Here is a 13,521-nt window from a genome sequence, read left to right as displayed (position 1 = left end):
CAAACATCTCCGAAAGTCTGTTGTAAATTCATAAGATACTATTTTATTACAATTATAATCAATCATTATTATGAAAGATGACATGTAACTGTGAATTAATAAATAAACAAATAATTGTTACGCTAAAAATAATTAATATATAATTCCTTATTTTTCAAAAGAGTAAAGACGTGTCTATTATTAAATGATTTTCAAGGAAGAAGATATTTTATAATAATAAAATATAATTACGATTTATATAGGTACATTATATCAAACCTATTTTTATAATTTAATCAGTATTACAAGATTAACTTACGGTATACGATTATAATATATAGACTTTTAAACAACAGTAATATTATACAATTCACAATCGCTGAATCTATATTATGTTAATAATTATACTCGTAAATCCTTAAACATTTGTAGTATAGATAAACGTGTGGATAAATTAAAATGTATTCAAAATTTCGATTAAAATGTGATACTTGTTAGTTGCCACGTTAAGTTACAAATAATAAAAAACTTAAATCATGTATGTATATGATCGTAGTTGGAACTACGACGTGCGTCATCAAATTATTTATTTTTGAAGATTTATACATTGAATTAGTTGATTTTTAAAATACTTAAAATAATGTTACATTCACTGATAATTATTAAAAGTAGATAAATTCAGTTATTTTTAAAATCTTTAAAAGAAATCAATAACAAATACCTAATAAAAATTTATATTTTATTTAATTTAAAAAAATTATTAACTAACTACCTAGTACCTATACCAGGTCTTTTTAGTATAATAAAGTCAATATTGCTTATTTTTATAGAATTTTTTTTTAATATTTTTTTTCACATACAATAAAAACAGTTTTTAATAGATTGTTTCTATCATTTATGTATCGATAACAATATTTTTCATTGATCCAACTGAATAAAGCGACAAAAATAGTAAAATAAAATCCTACTAATGCTTAGAGTACTATTGTAATTACTTTCGCTCGTTATTGTTGCAAATTAATGCTACAAAATATAACGTTTATTCATAACATCATAATCATTATTTTTTAATACTGAAAAAAAAGTAATCAAAATAAAATATGTGTTCGATATGTCAACTTAGGCTCAAGAAAAATTAAAATTAAATAAATAAGAACACTATAAATATATAAAAACTTGTGAAAAACAATGAAATAATTATTATTAAAAATAAGAACTAGGTGCAAATAAAATATATTAGTTGAAAAAATATTTAGACTATTTATTAATATCAAAGAGGTAAATAATTTATAACTCCTAACTATGTGTTAAGTCTCTATATCTAAAGATATATTTCATAATTAATTTATATTTTTTAATAATTCTTATAATTTATAATATTATTGTTAGGTATACATTTAATTTGAGCAATTTTCATAATTCCATACCGACATACCGCATAACAATATTTAAAATTCATTATATAAATAGCTTAAAATGATAACAAACATTTTGAAAATGTCATTGTATATGAAAAATAACAATAAACGTAATGACGAAAAGTATGAAGACCTTAAATAGTTAATATTCTTCTAATTACAGCAAAATAATAAAAATAATTAGAGGAGAAAGCGTTAGTTTACATTTTAATATTGAATTTCTTACAAATTTATAACACAAGGTATTTATTATTTCTTTACTAAAGTTGTATAATTTTCATTTTCATTTTTTAATAATATTTCAATTTATTCATTTTTTAAATTACAACAATAAATAAATTTGTATTTGCTTTTATAATCATTGAATAGTATAGACGTTTTTAATCTCTTTTTAAACATTTTTTTTTCGTTGTTTATATTTATTATTAAACATTTTAGTTAAACATATTTTTGTATATTTGTGATGTATAATATGCGAGTTTAACTTAAAAAAAGTAACTTGAATCATAAATTCTACATAAAAACTCTTTTCTTTAGACATTTATTTTATAAAGCTTGAAATGTAAGGACTCATCTCTACGTAGAAACAAACGAATTCCTTAAGTCAACAGAAATGAGAAAACATTTCGGAATTCTGTCTTTTGTAAGCTACTGTTAAAATATATTACTTTTACATGATCCTGTGGAATTTTGTTTACCACTGACACGGTCATTCTAAACGTTGACTTTGGAGGAGGCCATTTTTTGTACAATTGTATACAATATTATATCTTAAAATTAGGTTTTTAAAGTATTTTGAATTTTTCATGATAGACACTATCTATATTATTAAAAATGTAATTTAAATGTATTTATTTCATATTATCACACTTCAAATAAAATTAATATATTATTTTGTTTTAAATAATTATAATTACTCTGTTTCTGGTATGGCCATTAAAAATAATAAAAGAGTCTTTAGTACCTATTATTACTGTGAATGATTATTATTTATTATAAGCATTTTAAAAATATACTCTTAGACTCAAACGCCGTCAAAATTCTATAGTCAAAAATATAATATTACTTATAATGTAATCACGTCTATATATAATCTAATAAAAAATTGAGAAAGTTAATATTACATACCCCCGATGAACTATTAAAAATAATATTGTTTATTAATTATTATAGTTACAAAATGCAAAATTTGCGTTTCAGTAAATAAACAACAAGTCCTCGTTTCAAGAATATAAAGATTAAATACGAGAGAGTAACAACATAGAGACTTAATACATAACGAGGCAATACAATGAAGTCTATGTTTATCCATCTGGCTCTATATTATACTACATGAAGTCAAGTATACATACACAAGAATCGATGCACTAACAACCACTCCTCCGTGGTTTTTGGGATCTAAAAACTGTTTCTACACTTCAGTCGGAATACTTTACTGAATTTTTCAAAGCGTAAACAAAAACCAATAAAAAAGACAAACGGTGGCTGTCTAATAATTATGCAACATCTATATGGTATCTAAAGATAAGTACACAGTACCTAGATCCTATTAATATTCATAATATTTTTTATATCAATACCTATAAATAAATATAGATCAAAACTACGTGAGTTATTTATGTTAAAATGTCTTCAATAAAAATATACCTACAGTTTCATTTGTTTCTATTTATTTCTGTATTTGAAATGACATAACTTTTAATACACATATGTTACAAAAAAAAATAAATATTTTTATGGAGTTTTTTTCGTCATAGTTTAAAATGATTATCATCATTATTGTTGTTATTATTACAATATAATTTTATTTACTTGTATAGTTATGTGATGAAAAGTTGTTTGGGTACCCAAAGATTAAAATAACATAATAGTCATGTCTAGAACTCTAGACTTAATCAACCCAACAAATACTCATAATTCTATATTATTCGTTAATATTTCTAATATTTCTATTATCTATAATCGACTATCGTCACGCTAATTTTAAAATAACTTTCAGCTAAATGTAACACTACGTAAACTTAAGGGAAATTATAGTTAGTACCTGCCTAGAATAAAAATAATTAAAATTATAGCTCATTAAAAAAATATAATAATCATTGTTGAGAAATATTTAAAAATCCAAATTAGATATTTAATTTAAAAAACTTCATTATTATGATAAGGTATTTAAAATGCATGAAAGTTATAGGTATATTATAATAGATACTACCTACAACTATAGAACTATTATAAAAACCTCTAAAATATGTAATACTTTCAAAAATAAAAATTGGGATAGTATTCGATTTCTAATAAATTTTTAAAGCAGATAAATTAATGAGAATGTAATAGATCATAAAATAAAGTTATTGTTTTATTTTCAATTTTCCACATGACTGGTCGCTGGCTACCATTGATCAACATTGGCTAAGTATACCAGTTCTGTGGGACTAATTTTAAAAACGATATAAAATCAACAAGAATAGATAATAAGCAGAATACATGTAAAAAAATGTGTTAATATAATGTGATAAATGAATAATTTCCTAGATAAGCAAAATACTAAGTAAGTAATTCTGATTACACAATATAATTTCGGTTTACTTTAATTGATATATTTCTTTAGTATGATTGATATTTTGAGTTTAATTTTCACCATTTCAATTCAAACAATATAATTATAATTTAATTGAAATTTAACGTGCTTTTACATAATATATATCCAAATAGATATAAATAGCAAGGTTTTGGTATAACACTAAATTTTTTTACTAACAATTTTTACGAATTAGTAATTTCACTGTTTTAATAATATTTTATTGATCTGAACAAGTATGAACAACTAATTTAGTAGGTATATTATACAAATTAAAAATATTGGAGAGAATACTTCTTATGAAAAAAGGTTATTTACATATATATTCTTTTTTAATGATTCAGAGCATATACGTAAACATTTTAATTAACAGTAGTTTCTAACACGAGCTTTGATCTGCAGTAAAATAAACAAATATAAAGTGAGGATTGAAATTGCTGAGTTTTTATTGAAGTATAACCTATATTATATTATACACACGTAATAAATTTAGTGCAAATTACCTTCAAGAGATTATTTATGTTGACATGCATGCATTATAGTTAGTGCAATTTATTAAGTATTATTTTTTAAGAATTTTTAAGTAATTAATCATCGAACAAAATTCGTATACTATTTTAAAAAATAGTAATAAACTATTATTTTTTTTAAAGATTGAAATCTTTATCCACTATTACATTAACATTTTTAAATGTTTAATATAAACTAACCAAAATTTAAAAAAATACAGATATATTATAATCGGATAATCTCAAGGTTTCAAGTAATTTAGCGTATTACACTAGAAGATTAATACGAATTAGATATACCCAATAGATACATTTTATTATGTAAGATTATCATCTTTTGAAGATTATTTAATCATTTATTCGTTTAAAATATATATATATATATATATATATATATTATAAATATAAATATTTGTGTAATACAGTTAATAACACTCATAACATTATATAATACATATATTATCGTATTTGTGATATATATTAGTTATTTGGATGTTTATTAGCGTTAGAAATAAAATTAATTCGACTTTCAATTTACACACGTTGACGTTATTGTTAGGAATATCATTATGGGTTCGGCCATCATGAAGAATTGGTATAAATATATATTTTTTAGTTATTCTCTCTCTTCTTTTTTTTTATATTATACGACATCAACGAAAAGGATATGCCTCGTTAAAATGGAGATCTTATCCTTAGATATTTTTTTCTTACTCGCATTCAATCTTTGTATCATTATTATTAACATCAATGTAATATTATCCTTCTTATTTATCTATGTACGTCTAAATACAGTAAAATATTACGCATGCTTAACAAAAACATCCCTGGGAAGTTAAATTATAATTTTATAAATCTAAAATTGCATGTTAATAAAAAAAAAACAATTAAATGTTCAACAATTGTGAATGGTTTCTAAAAGAACCCAAATAAATAATAATACTTTGAAGAAGTTAACTATTTCACCTTTATTATCTTAAATTTATAAGTGACAAATCAATTTTGTTCATAAACATTTTAACCGAACTCTTTTATTAAATTTATTGAATTTAAAACTAAAGACTTTTAGCTTATATTTTATCTATTTTTATTCTATACAAAAAAAAATATTCATTTGAATATTATCAGTAATACACTTTTAATTTATTCTTTTTACCTACGGCATTTAAAAAATATCAATCATTATTAAGATAATGTTAATGATATGTCAAATAATTAAATGATTGGTCAAACAATAATGAAAATTTGGAATTGTAAACACACTTCGTCATATAAATTGATAGTTAGTCATACACAAATGCAAACCAAATATTTTTCAATTTATAATACATTTTAAAATTAAAATTGATGATAAATAGTTCTATACAACATACAATTCTAATTATTTCTAAACAAAAATTGGTGGTTTCAAAAAATGAATACATTTTTCAGAATTTCACTGTGTTTAAAATATTTAAACATAATTCATTATTAATTCTAAAAAAACTGACTAAAAAATTACCTGTCATCATACACGAAACCAGCTTTCAGCGTATTGTAGTTGACCAAAAATGCCAAAGCCACGCAAGCCGAACTACCGGCTTCCATGGCTAGATCTTGTTGAAAAATTTACAGATAATGACCTGAAAAAAAGTACAGTCATCAATACAACAATATTTTTTTATTAGAAATAGTTTTTAACATTAGTATGGTAAACTACAAAAAATGAATATTATATGAAGATTAAGTACCTACACTGCTTTTTTGGTTGAATTTAATAGATTATTTTATGTTCTTAAAATCAAATTTATTTGTATCCTATAAAATATTCAGAAAAATAAAGTAAAAAAAGCATAGTTAAATGGATACCGCTCTGCTTTACATTAGGTGTCATATGGATCACTAGTATATAATATAGGAGTATTAAATTTAAATCCGATGATAAGTATCATTGTATACGAAAAACTTAAATACCAAAAATCATGTACAGAAAATGCCAATTTAAATAACTGGAATATGTTTCAAGTTTCTACGACTGGTAATTTTAAAATTTAACAAAAATCTAAAATTATTTGATATTAAATCGTTAATTTACATTGAAGTTTAAGGTATACTTTGTGTTATAATAAAATTAATTTATTATAAACTCAATGAAAATCATATATATTTTCTTTAACTAAAATTGTAACAATTAAATAAATATAAATCAATAAAATTGTTAACAAACATTTTAATCTCTGAAAAATGAATTAATTCATTGATTTTTTACTATTTTGCATTAAATATTAGGGCTTTAAAAATTTAAAACACAACTTTTAGGGTGTAAAACATACTTTCAGAGATACTAGGTACTCAACTATAATCAAATTACCTGGCTGCGCCTACTATAGTATTAAAAATCTACGTTCTTATAAAAGTAAAAATAAAATAAAGGGTAAAATGAAGATAACAAACATCTGGTCTGGATTATCTAAAATGATGAGTATCTCTATTTTTTCAGCAGTATTCCTTCACTAATTACTTAATTTGAATAAAAAACAAACAAAGACGTTAGAAATCTTCTCAAATAACATTATTATTAAAAGGAAACTAACAAACAGAGTTTAAGATCAGATTTCGGCAAAACCTTTTGTTCCTTTGAAACGGTTTCTAAGCTAATGGTTGTTTCTAAATAGAAATCGCTAGTTACTCTATAACTTATTCATATCAAAGGATAGATTTAATAAATAATAATTTAGTGTCTTTTAAGTTTGTTTAACACCAACACTTTAAATACTAATTCTATAAAACACAATTTTAAAACTATTCTTAGGAAGTACTAATTATTATTTTAAATTGTTTCAAACTCATTATTTACAATATCAGTCGTATTAAATAAGACGAAGTTATAAAGATTACTTAATCGTGCCAATAAATAATATTTATTTAAACATTTACATGACGTTCTTGAATACACAAGAAAATAATACAATTACTTAATTAGAACAAAATACATAACTTTGCAATATAATTAAGTATAATATTTGATGATTGTATTATACATATTTTATAGTTTTGAAATTTTTTTTTAGAACAATTATAAAAAATATGTGTATGAATAGGTACGTACTTAAAATTAGTTTTTCGAATATGTAAAAAGTATAATATAAATTTTTATTTATGATTTATTAAAATCATAATTATTTAATTCAACTGTCTTAATCATTTATAAATAAAACATTTTGCTGCATAATTATAATATTCATTAACATTTATACTTGAACAACGATTTATTTAATTTTTTTCAATTTATTTACAATCCTAATTAGTAATTTCTATAGTTGATCGCAAAAACACGTGACAAGACGGTATACTATTTTTAAAATAATAGTGAATTATTTAATGATAATTTAGTTTCTAAATAATACGATATAAAAATACATACTCTTTAAAATATTTTGTATTTTTATTACTACATTTAATAAAAAAAAAAACGATAAACACGGTTAACATTTATACAGTTTTGTACAAACATTTTTTGGAAAAAAAAAAAATTATATTAAACTATAATAATTAAACATACCTATATTTAAATATGATTTGAAATATTTAAAATAGCTAATACTATCTAAATTTAAATTTAAATGTTAATTCAAAACTGTATAAAAATAAAATAAATAAACAATTATATATTTAGAATATATTTGTGATTATTCATTATTAAAATATGGATTTATGTCTGTTATATTCATAAAACTTTATATTATTTTTACATAAAAAAAAATATAAAGTTTAATTATGTTTAAGAAAAAGATAATTTAGTGTATTTCTAATAATTTATTAAACGATTAATTATACGAGAGTAACCAAATAAATAATTATGAGAAATCGGATTAAACGAAGGAAATTATTGCATAGATAAAAATCGCAACGCTAAGCAATATTATTGTATGAAACAAATATTTTAATAACATATGTCATATTATGTGTATATTATAATCATTTTAAATATAATTATTTTGTATAAACGTACAATAAATTCAAAACAAATTAGTATTCAACCTATATTTGTTTTTAAATTGATAATCCATGTGGTCAATATGGTAGTGATGAAAAAAGAGATTCTTGGATGTTAGTTTTTATATTCATATTTATAACAATGACGACTATTAATTTGTAAAACTCGAAGTTAACTTCAATAACATAGCATTTTATTATTATTATTATTATTATTATTATTATTACTACATTGTGATATTTATACATAAGTTAGATTAGACAACCACGAGCTTGTTACCATATTGAATAATAAAAATTAGAAGCTCACCAAAGAGGCATTTATTGTAGTATATTCACATACATTCGACAGGCATGTATTATTATTATTATATTCTATTGTTATAGCGCTTTGGATGCCGAAGGCGCGTTAATAATATTAGGCGTCATAGTTGGTAAAGGCAGCCTGTGGCAGCAACAACGAATAATAACCAACTTTTATCGGGTCCAACTACAGACCCCCGTCAAGAAATCTCGTCAGTACCACATTTAAGTGAAAAAGAGGTTTGTATGGGTGATCATTTTGATATACCTTCAGTTCTAGCCCAGCTAATATACACATAGTATGTGTAACTATATTTAAGTCTATTATTTATAATAATATACAACAATATTTATTTTTATCTTTAACGTTATCGAATTATAAGATTCCAAACACTCCTCCCCCATTTTCTGAAAAATCCTAAATACGTTTTACAACACCAAGGTTAATTTCAATAACGAAGCCGTGCGGCGCATAGATAATGTGGTTTTAAATAGCAATGCTGCCGATTTACGCCACCCCCAAAAACTACCAACATTAACGAAAGCGTATATTATATGGAGGTGGTTGAGCTTAGGCATAAATACAATTTCTCTGTCTACCAAACTTTCAATCCATATCTCTTTCTCATCTCTCTCCCTTGCACCCTTCTCCTCACTGTAGATTCTTTCCTGTCATGATTTTGCCTCCGCAAAATGACAAATATAATCCGTGAAAGGGGACGATATACTGTTCTATATACTGGCCGGAGGGCTGACAAAGAGGGTAGGTATTTAGACCACCCCAATGTAAACAATTTCCAAAACGATTCGTTTATAATAATATTATCTGAAAAAGTAAGCAAAACCATATAATTTATAACAGTTTTCCGTATAAAATCAAATTTTCAAATAACGTTTATTACCGGCCTCGTAGGGACATTGTATATAAATCGATATTTTAATATGACCATTTACGTCTGCCTATATAGTGCTGAAACACTCGAAACTGCACGAATATAATAAATATTTGATACAAATTGTTTAACATGTTTTGCAATTCGGCAAACTTTAAAAAAATAAATTTCTAAATGAGTGTTAACAACAAACACTTGTGAACTTTAAAACATTAAATGCTTACCAGACTTCATATAAGAAAAGCGTGAACAATTAATTAATAGAGTTTATAGATAAAATGTCAAAATTCGTTAAATGCTTAATCACTATATTTGATTTTTCAGAAAAAAATCGTTAAAAAAAATGTCATAAATGATCTCTCACACCAATCCTCAACAAATGTATACACCTGTAGTATAATATTATGCGTACTATTGTATCAATCATAAGTTATTCAAATAATTTATCGCAATAAAATAGTTTTATTCGTAGTATGTATAACTTAAATATCTTAACTTTTTAAATATTTCTTAAAAAATTGGTTTAATCAACCGAACTTGATACTATTGAGATTTAAGAAAGTGTAATTAAACATCTACGACAAGGTATAACCTAAGTTAAAAATTGTCCAATAGATGCACTTTTTGTAAAAGTAATATTATTTATTATTAATATTTTACATCTTACCGAATAAAAAATGTGTAGTTATTTATCTTAATGTATTGATTATATTATATTTAGTGTGTCACTATATAAGGCTAATTGAATCCTGGAAACATAAGGCAATTACACAAGACTTCCTTGTCTAGTACTTTAACAAAAAATACATTTATTTTTTAAATAATACTAAACAAAAACTATTGTGATAACTATATATTAGACGATGTAATATTATATACTTTTTTAAATATTAATTTAATTTAAATTACTGTTTATGGATCTAGAGTGTTATTTTAGTTTTAAATTAGATTTAAAGTTACTTTACTTCTACCACTAATATTCATTTCAATCTTATTTTGTTTTTATTTCAAAAAGTTTTTTAATATATTTTTAGACCACAATATAATACACAAAGTATTACAAATTTCTAAATAAATTGAGATTAATGGAGAAGTTAAATAATCTTTAGGTAGGTAGTTGGATTAAGTAAGTTCTCGTAATTGTGTGTTATCGTGTTGAATAATAATTGTAAATTTACTCTAATTTATTTTTTTCATAAAATTACATAAATTTTGTCAATATACATAATACTTTTTATTTTAATTTATTAATAAAACACAAATAACTAATTATATATTTTATTATCAACCGAAAATGTACTAAGACATTTTCAATCTTGTTTACAATCTTCAAACAATTTAAATACATTTATCCTAAGTATATATACACCTATAATAAGTTAAGATTGTCATACGAATTTGTATTCTTATATATATATAAAGCACTTAGGATATGTTTATTCACCAATTTCCAATTGTACAACTGAAAGTTGTTTTTTTTACCTCAAATAAATACAAAATTACTCAAGGTTAACTATGTATAATGGATAAAAAAAAAATCCAATTGAATATTGAAACTAATTGTTGTTTAATTAAAATTATGAAAATTTAAAAAAAAAACTGATTTTTATGTACTTAGATATTGTTAAATTGTAAATTATAAAAATAAAAATTACATACTTTATTAAATATGAATATCTAATAATAAAGTATTGTGTAATGTCAAATAAATGTTTCGTTTTTACAGATGATAATATAACAGATTTTTTATTCATATAGATTTATTGGAGTGTTTTCATGGAAAGATTTCCTTTTCGAGTGAATTTTCCCAGTCAATTAAATAATTATAATATTATATGTTATCATAAATTCTTATTGTAAATATTTACAGATTGAATTTTATAATTTTAATAGGAGATGGAGTAAATAAGGCAGTGCATTGAGAAGTGTATATAAAAAAATTAAATAATATATTATATTATGAATAAATTTTACTTTAAATTGATTATCATAATTGAAATGATAAATTTAAAGTTAAAATTATTTCAAATATAATATGCCATCAATAAACTTTAGTTTATTAGCCACATATTATTTCACGCATATTAGGTACGTTCATTAAATCCCTTTGTTCAAAACTCAAATTCCCTAAACTAACAATTCCCAAAGCAATAACTAAACTTAGTTGTACATTTCAGTTCATATTCATATAAGATTATAGAAACAAAATATTTTTATCACATAAAACACAAATAGGCAATCACAAATATACATTGTATTAGGTATTATGGACAAAATTATTAAATAGAGCATAGAAAAATATGTTCTAAACACAATTTTTTTTTTATTTCAAAAGAACTTTTAAAAACTTTTTAAAATACACAAAATAATTATTAATTCAAATATATTAGGTACCAGTGAATGTAATAAAAAGAATAGTGTATATTAGTTGCCCACGTTTTTAATTTATACTATTTACAATTATTACTTTTAATAAAGTATATCGTATAGTAGTAGGTACATAGCAGATATTATAATAGGTGTCGAAATCGAGTTTAATTACACAATAGTTTAATAGGTTTATGAATTTCAATTTTCATAAAAGAAAAGTAGCGTTAAAATAAATATACCTATATTTAATTCGAATATAAATGATGAATCTTTATGTAAGTTTTATAAATAAAATTTTAACTATCCGTACAGATTTATGACACGGCATTTATCCAATAAATAGCTACACTTACACGGAAAACGCAGATTTCCGGTAAACAACGTGTTACCGGTTCGGCGGTCTACTTAAATCCATAGCAAAATCTTAAACAGACGCACACAGAAACGTATTTATTCTAAACGAGTGAAGTTATATATAATGCACAAGAGTAGTCGTTGGACAGGATAACGAAGTCGTGCGCGGGACTCGAAACGCAGCCCCTGACAGGGAACACCGCGGGAATGCGAACGTTGAAACGAACAAACCGATACGAAAATATGGAATTACAGGCGATAATGGCAGAGATGTATTATTATTATGTATGGCGTTTTCAGACGTAAATATCGACAATACGCGAATGTCGAACTCCGCGAGGGTATGTCGTCTTAGGTACAATGACGACGTCGTAATAATTGTCGTCGTCGTCGTTGGCGGCGGCGGCGTCGGGTTGCGCGCGGTAGCGATACCGAAACGTTACTAACGCGCGCGGTCGTGGTGTAACGGTGGTGGCGACGACGACGATCCTTCGACGAGCGCGCCACGGCTGTTGCCGGCACACGGCGCGCGCGAGTTGCGTCGTTGTACGTATATTATAGGGATCATGCGTGGACCCGCTCCCTTTCATATAATATATTTTCGCGTTTAGAAAACGTACGTGTGTGTTGAGTGTGTGTGTGTGTGTGTGTGTGTGTGTGTGTGTGTGTGTGTTAGAGGGAGAGAGAGAGAAAGAGTAAAAGTATAATATGACGTTTTGCGAGGGTAGATGGACACAGACGTGGTAAGAGAGGAAGCAGTCGTCAATGCTCTTTCAATTAAAAATTCTAACATAAAAGGGAGCATGCTAAACGATGAAATCCGAGCCCCTATTGTATGTATACACATGCACTCAGTATTTGTACACACATATACACTCACATAAAATATATCTAAGTATACACCACAGGCTCAACTAATAATATATGTAAACGCACGTATTCATACCACCTCACTTCCACATAACCAGCATATTTGGGCAAAAACAACACAATAATATCAAAAGTATAATAAAAAAGTACGAAGTTTAATTAGCCGTATACAAACATCAACAACAAAATATACCTATATTATATTATAATAATACTACGACAGTGTTCGTATTCTCTGCAGTGTACTGAGGAAACATGGTGTACCCAACCGG

At 24.3% G+C, this 13,521-nt stretch overlaps 1 protein-coding gene across 1 annotated transcript in view; it reads right to left on the bottom strand.

Moving 5' to 3' along the window:
* LOC114128341 (protein O-mannosyl-transferase TMTC2-like) overlaps nucleotides 1-12,852 on the bottom strand; it is a 256,521-nt gene extending 243,669 nt beyond the window's left edge. Inside the window, exons 1-2 of the mRNA XM_050205030.1 lie at nucleotides 12,379-12,852; nucleotides 5,986-6,106 (exon numbers count right to left, since the gene is read on the bottom strand). Coding sequence (XP_050060987.1) covers nucleotides 5,986-6,071 — 86 coding nt within the window. The 5' untranslated portion in view covers nucleotides 6,072-6,106; nucleotides 12,379-12,852. The remainder of the gene's footprint in view (nucleotides 1-5,985; nucleotides 6,107-12,378) is intronic.
* Nucleotides 12,853-13,521: the final 669 nt, after the last annotated feature.

The sequence above is a fragment of the Aphis gossypii genome, chromosome 3 (assembly GCF_020184175.1).
Source record: "Aphis gossypii isolate Hap1 chromosome 3, ASM2018417v2, whole genome shotgun sequence".
Lineage (NCBI taxonomy): Eukaryota > Metazoa > Arthropoda > Insecta > Hemiptera > Aphididae > Aphis > Aphis gossypii.
The sequence above is the reverse complement of the archived record's forward strand: the minus strand, read 5'-3'. Positions and strand labels throughout refer to the sequence as shown.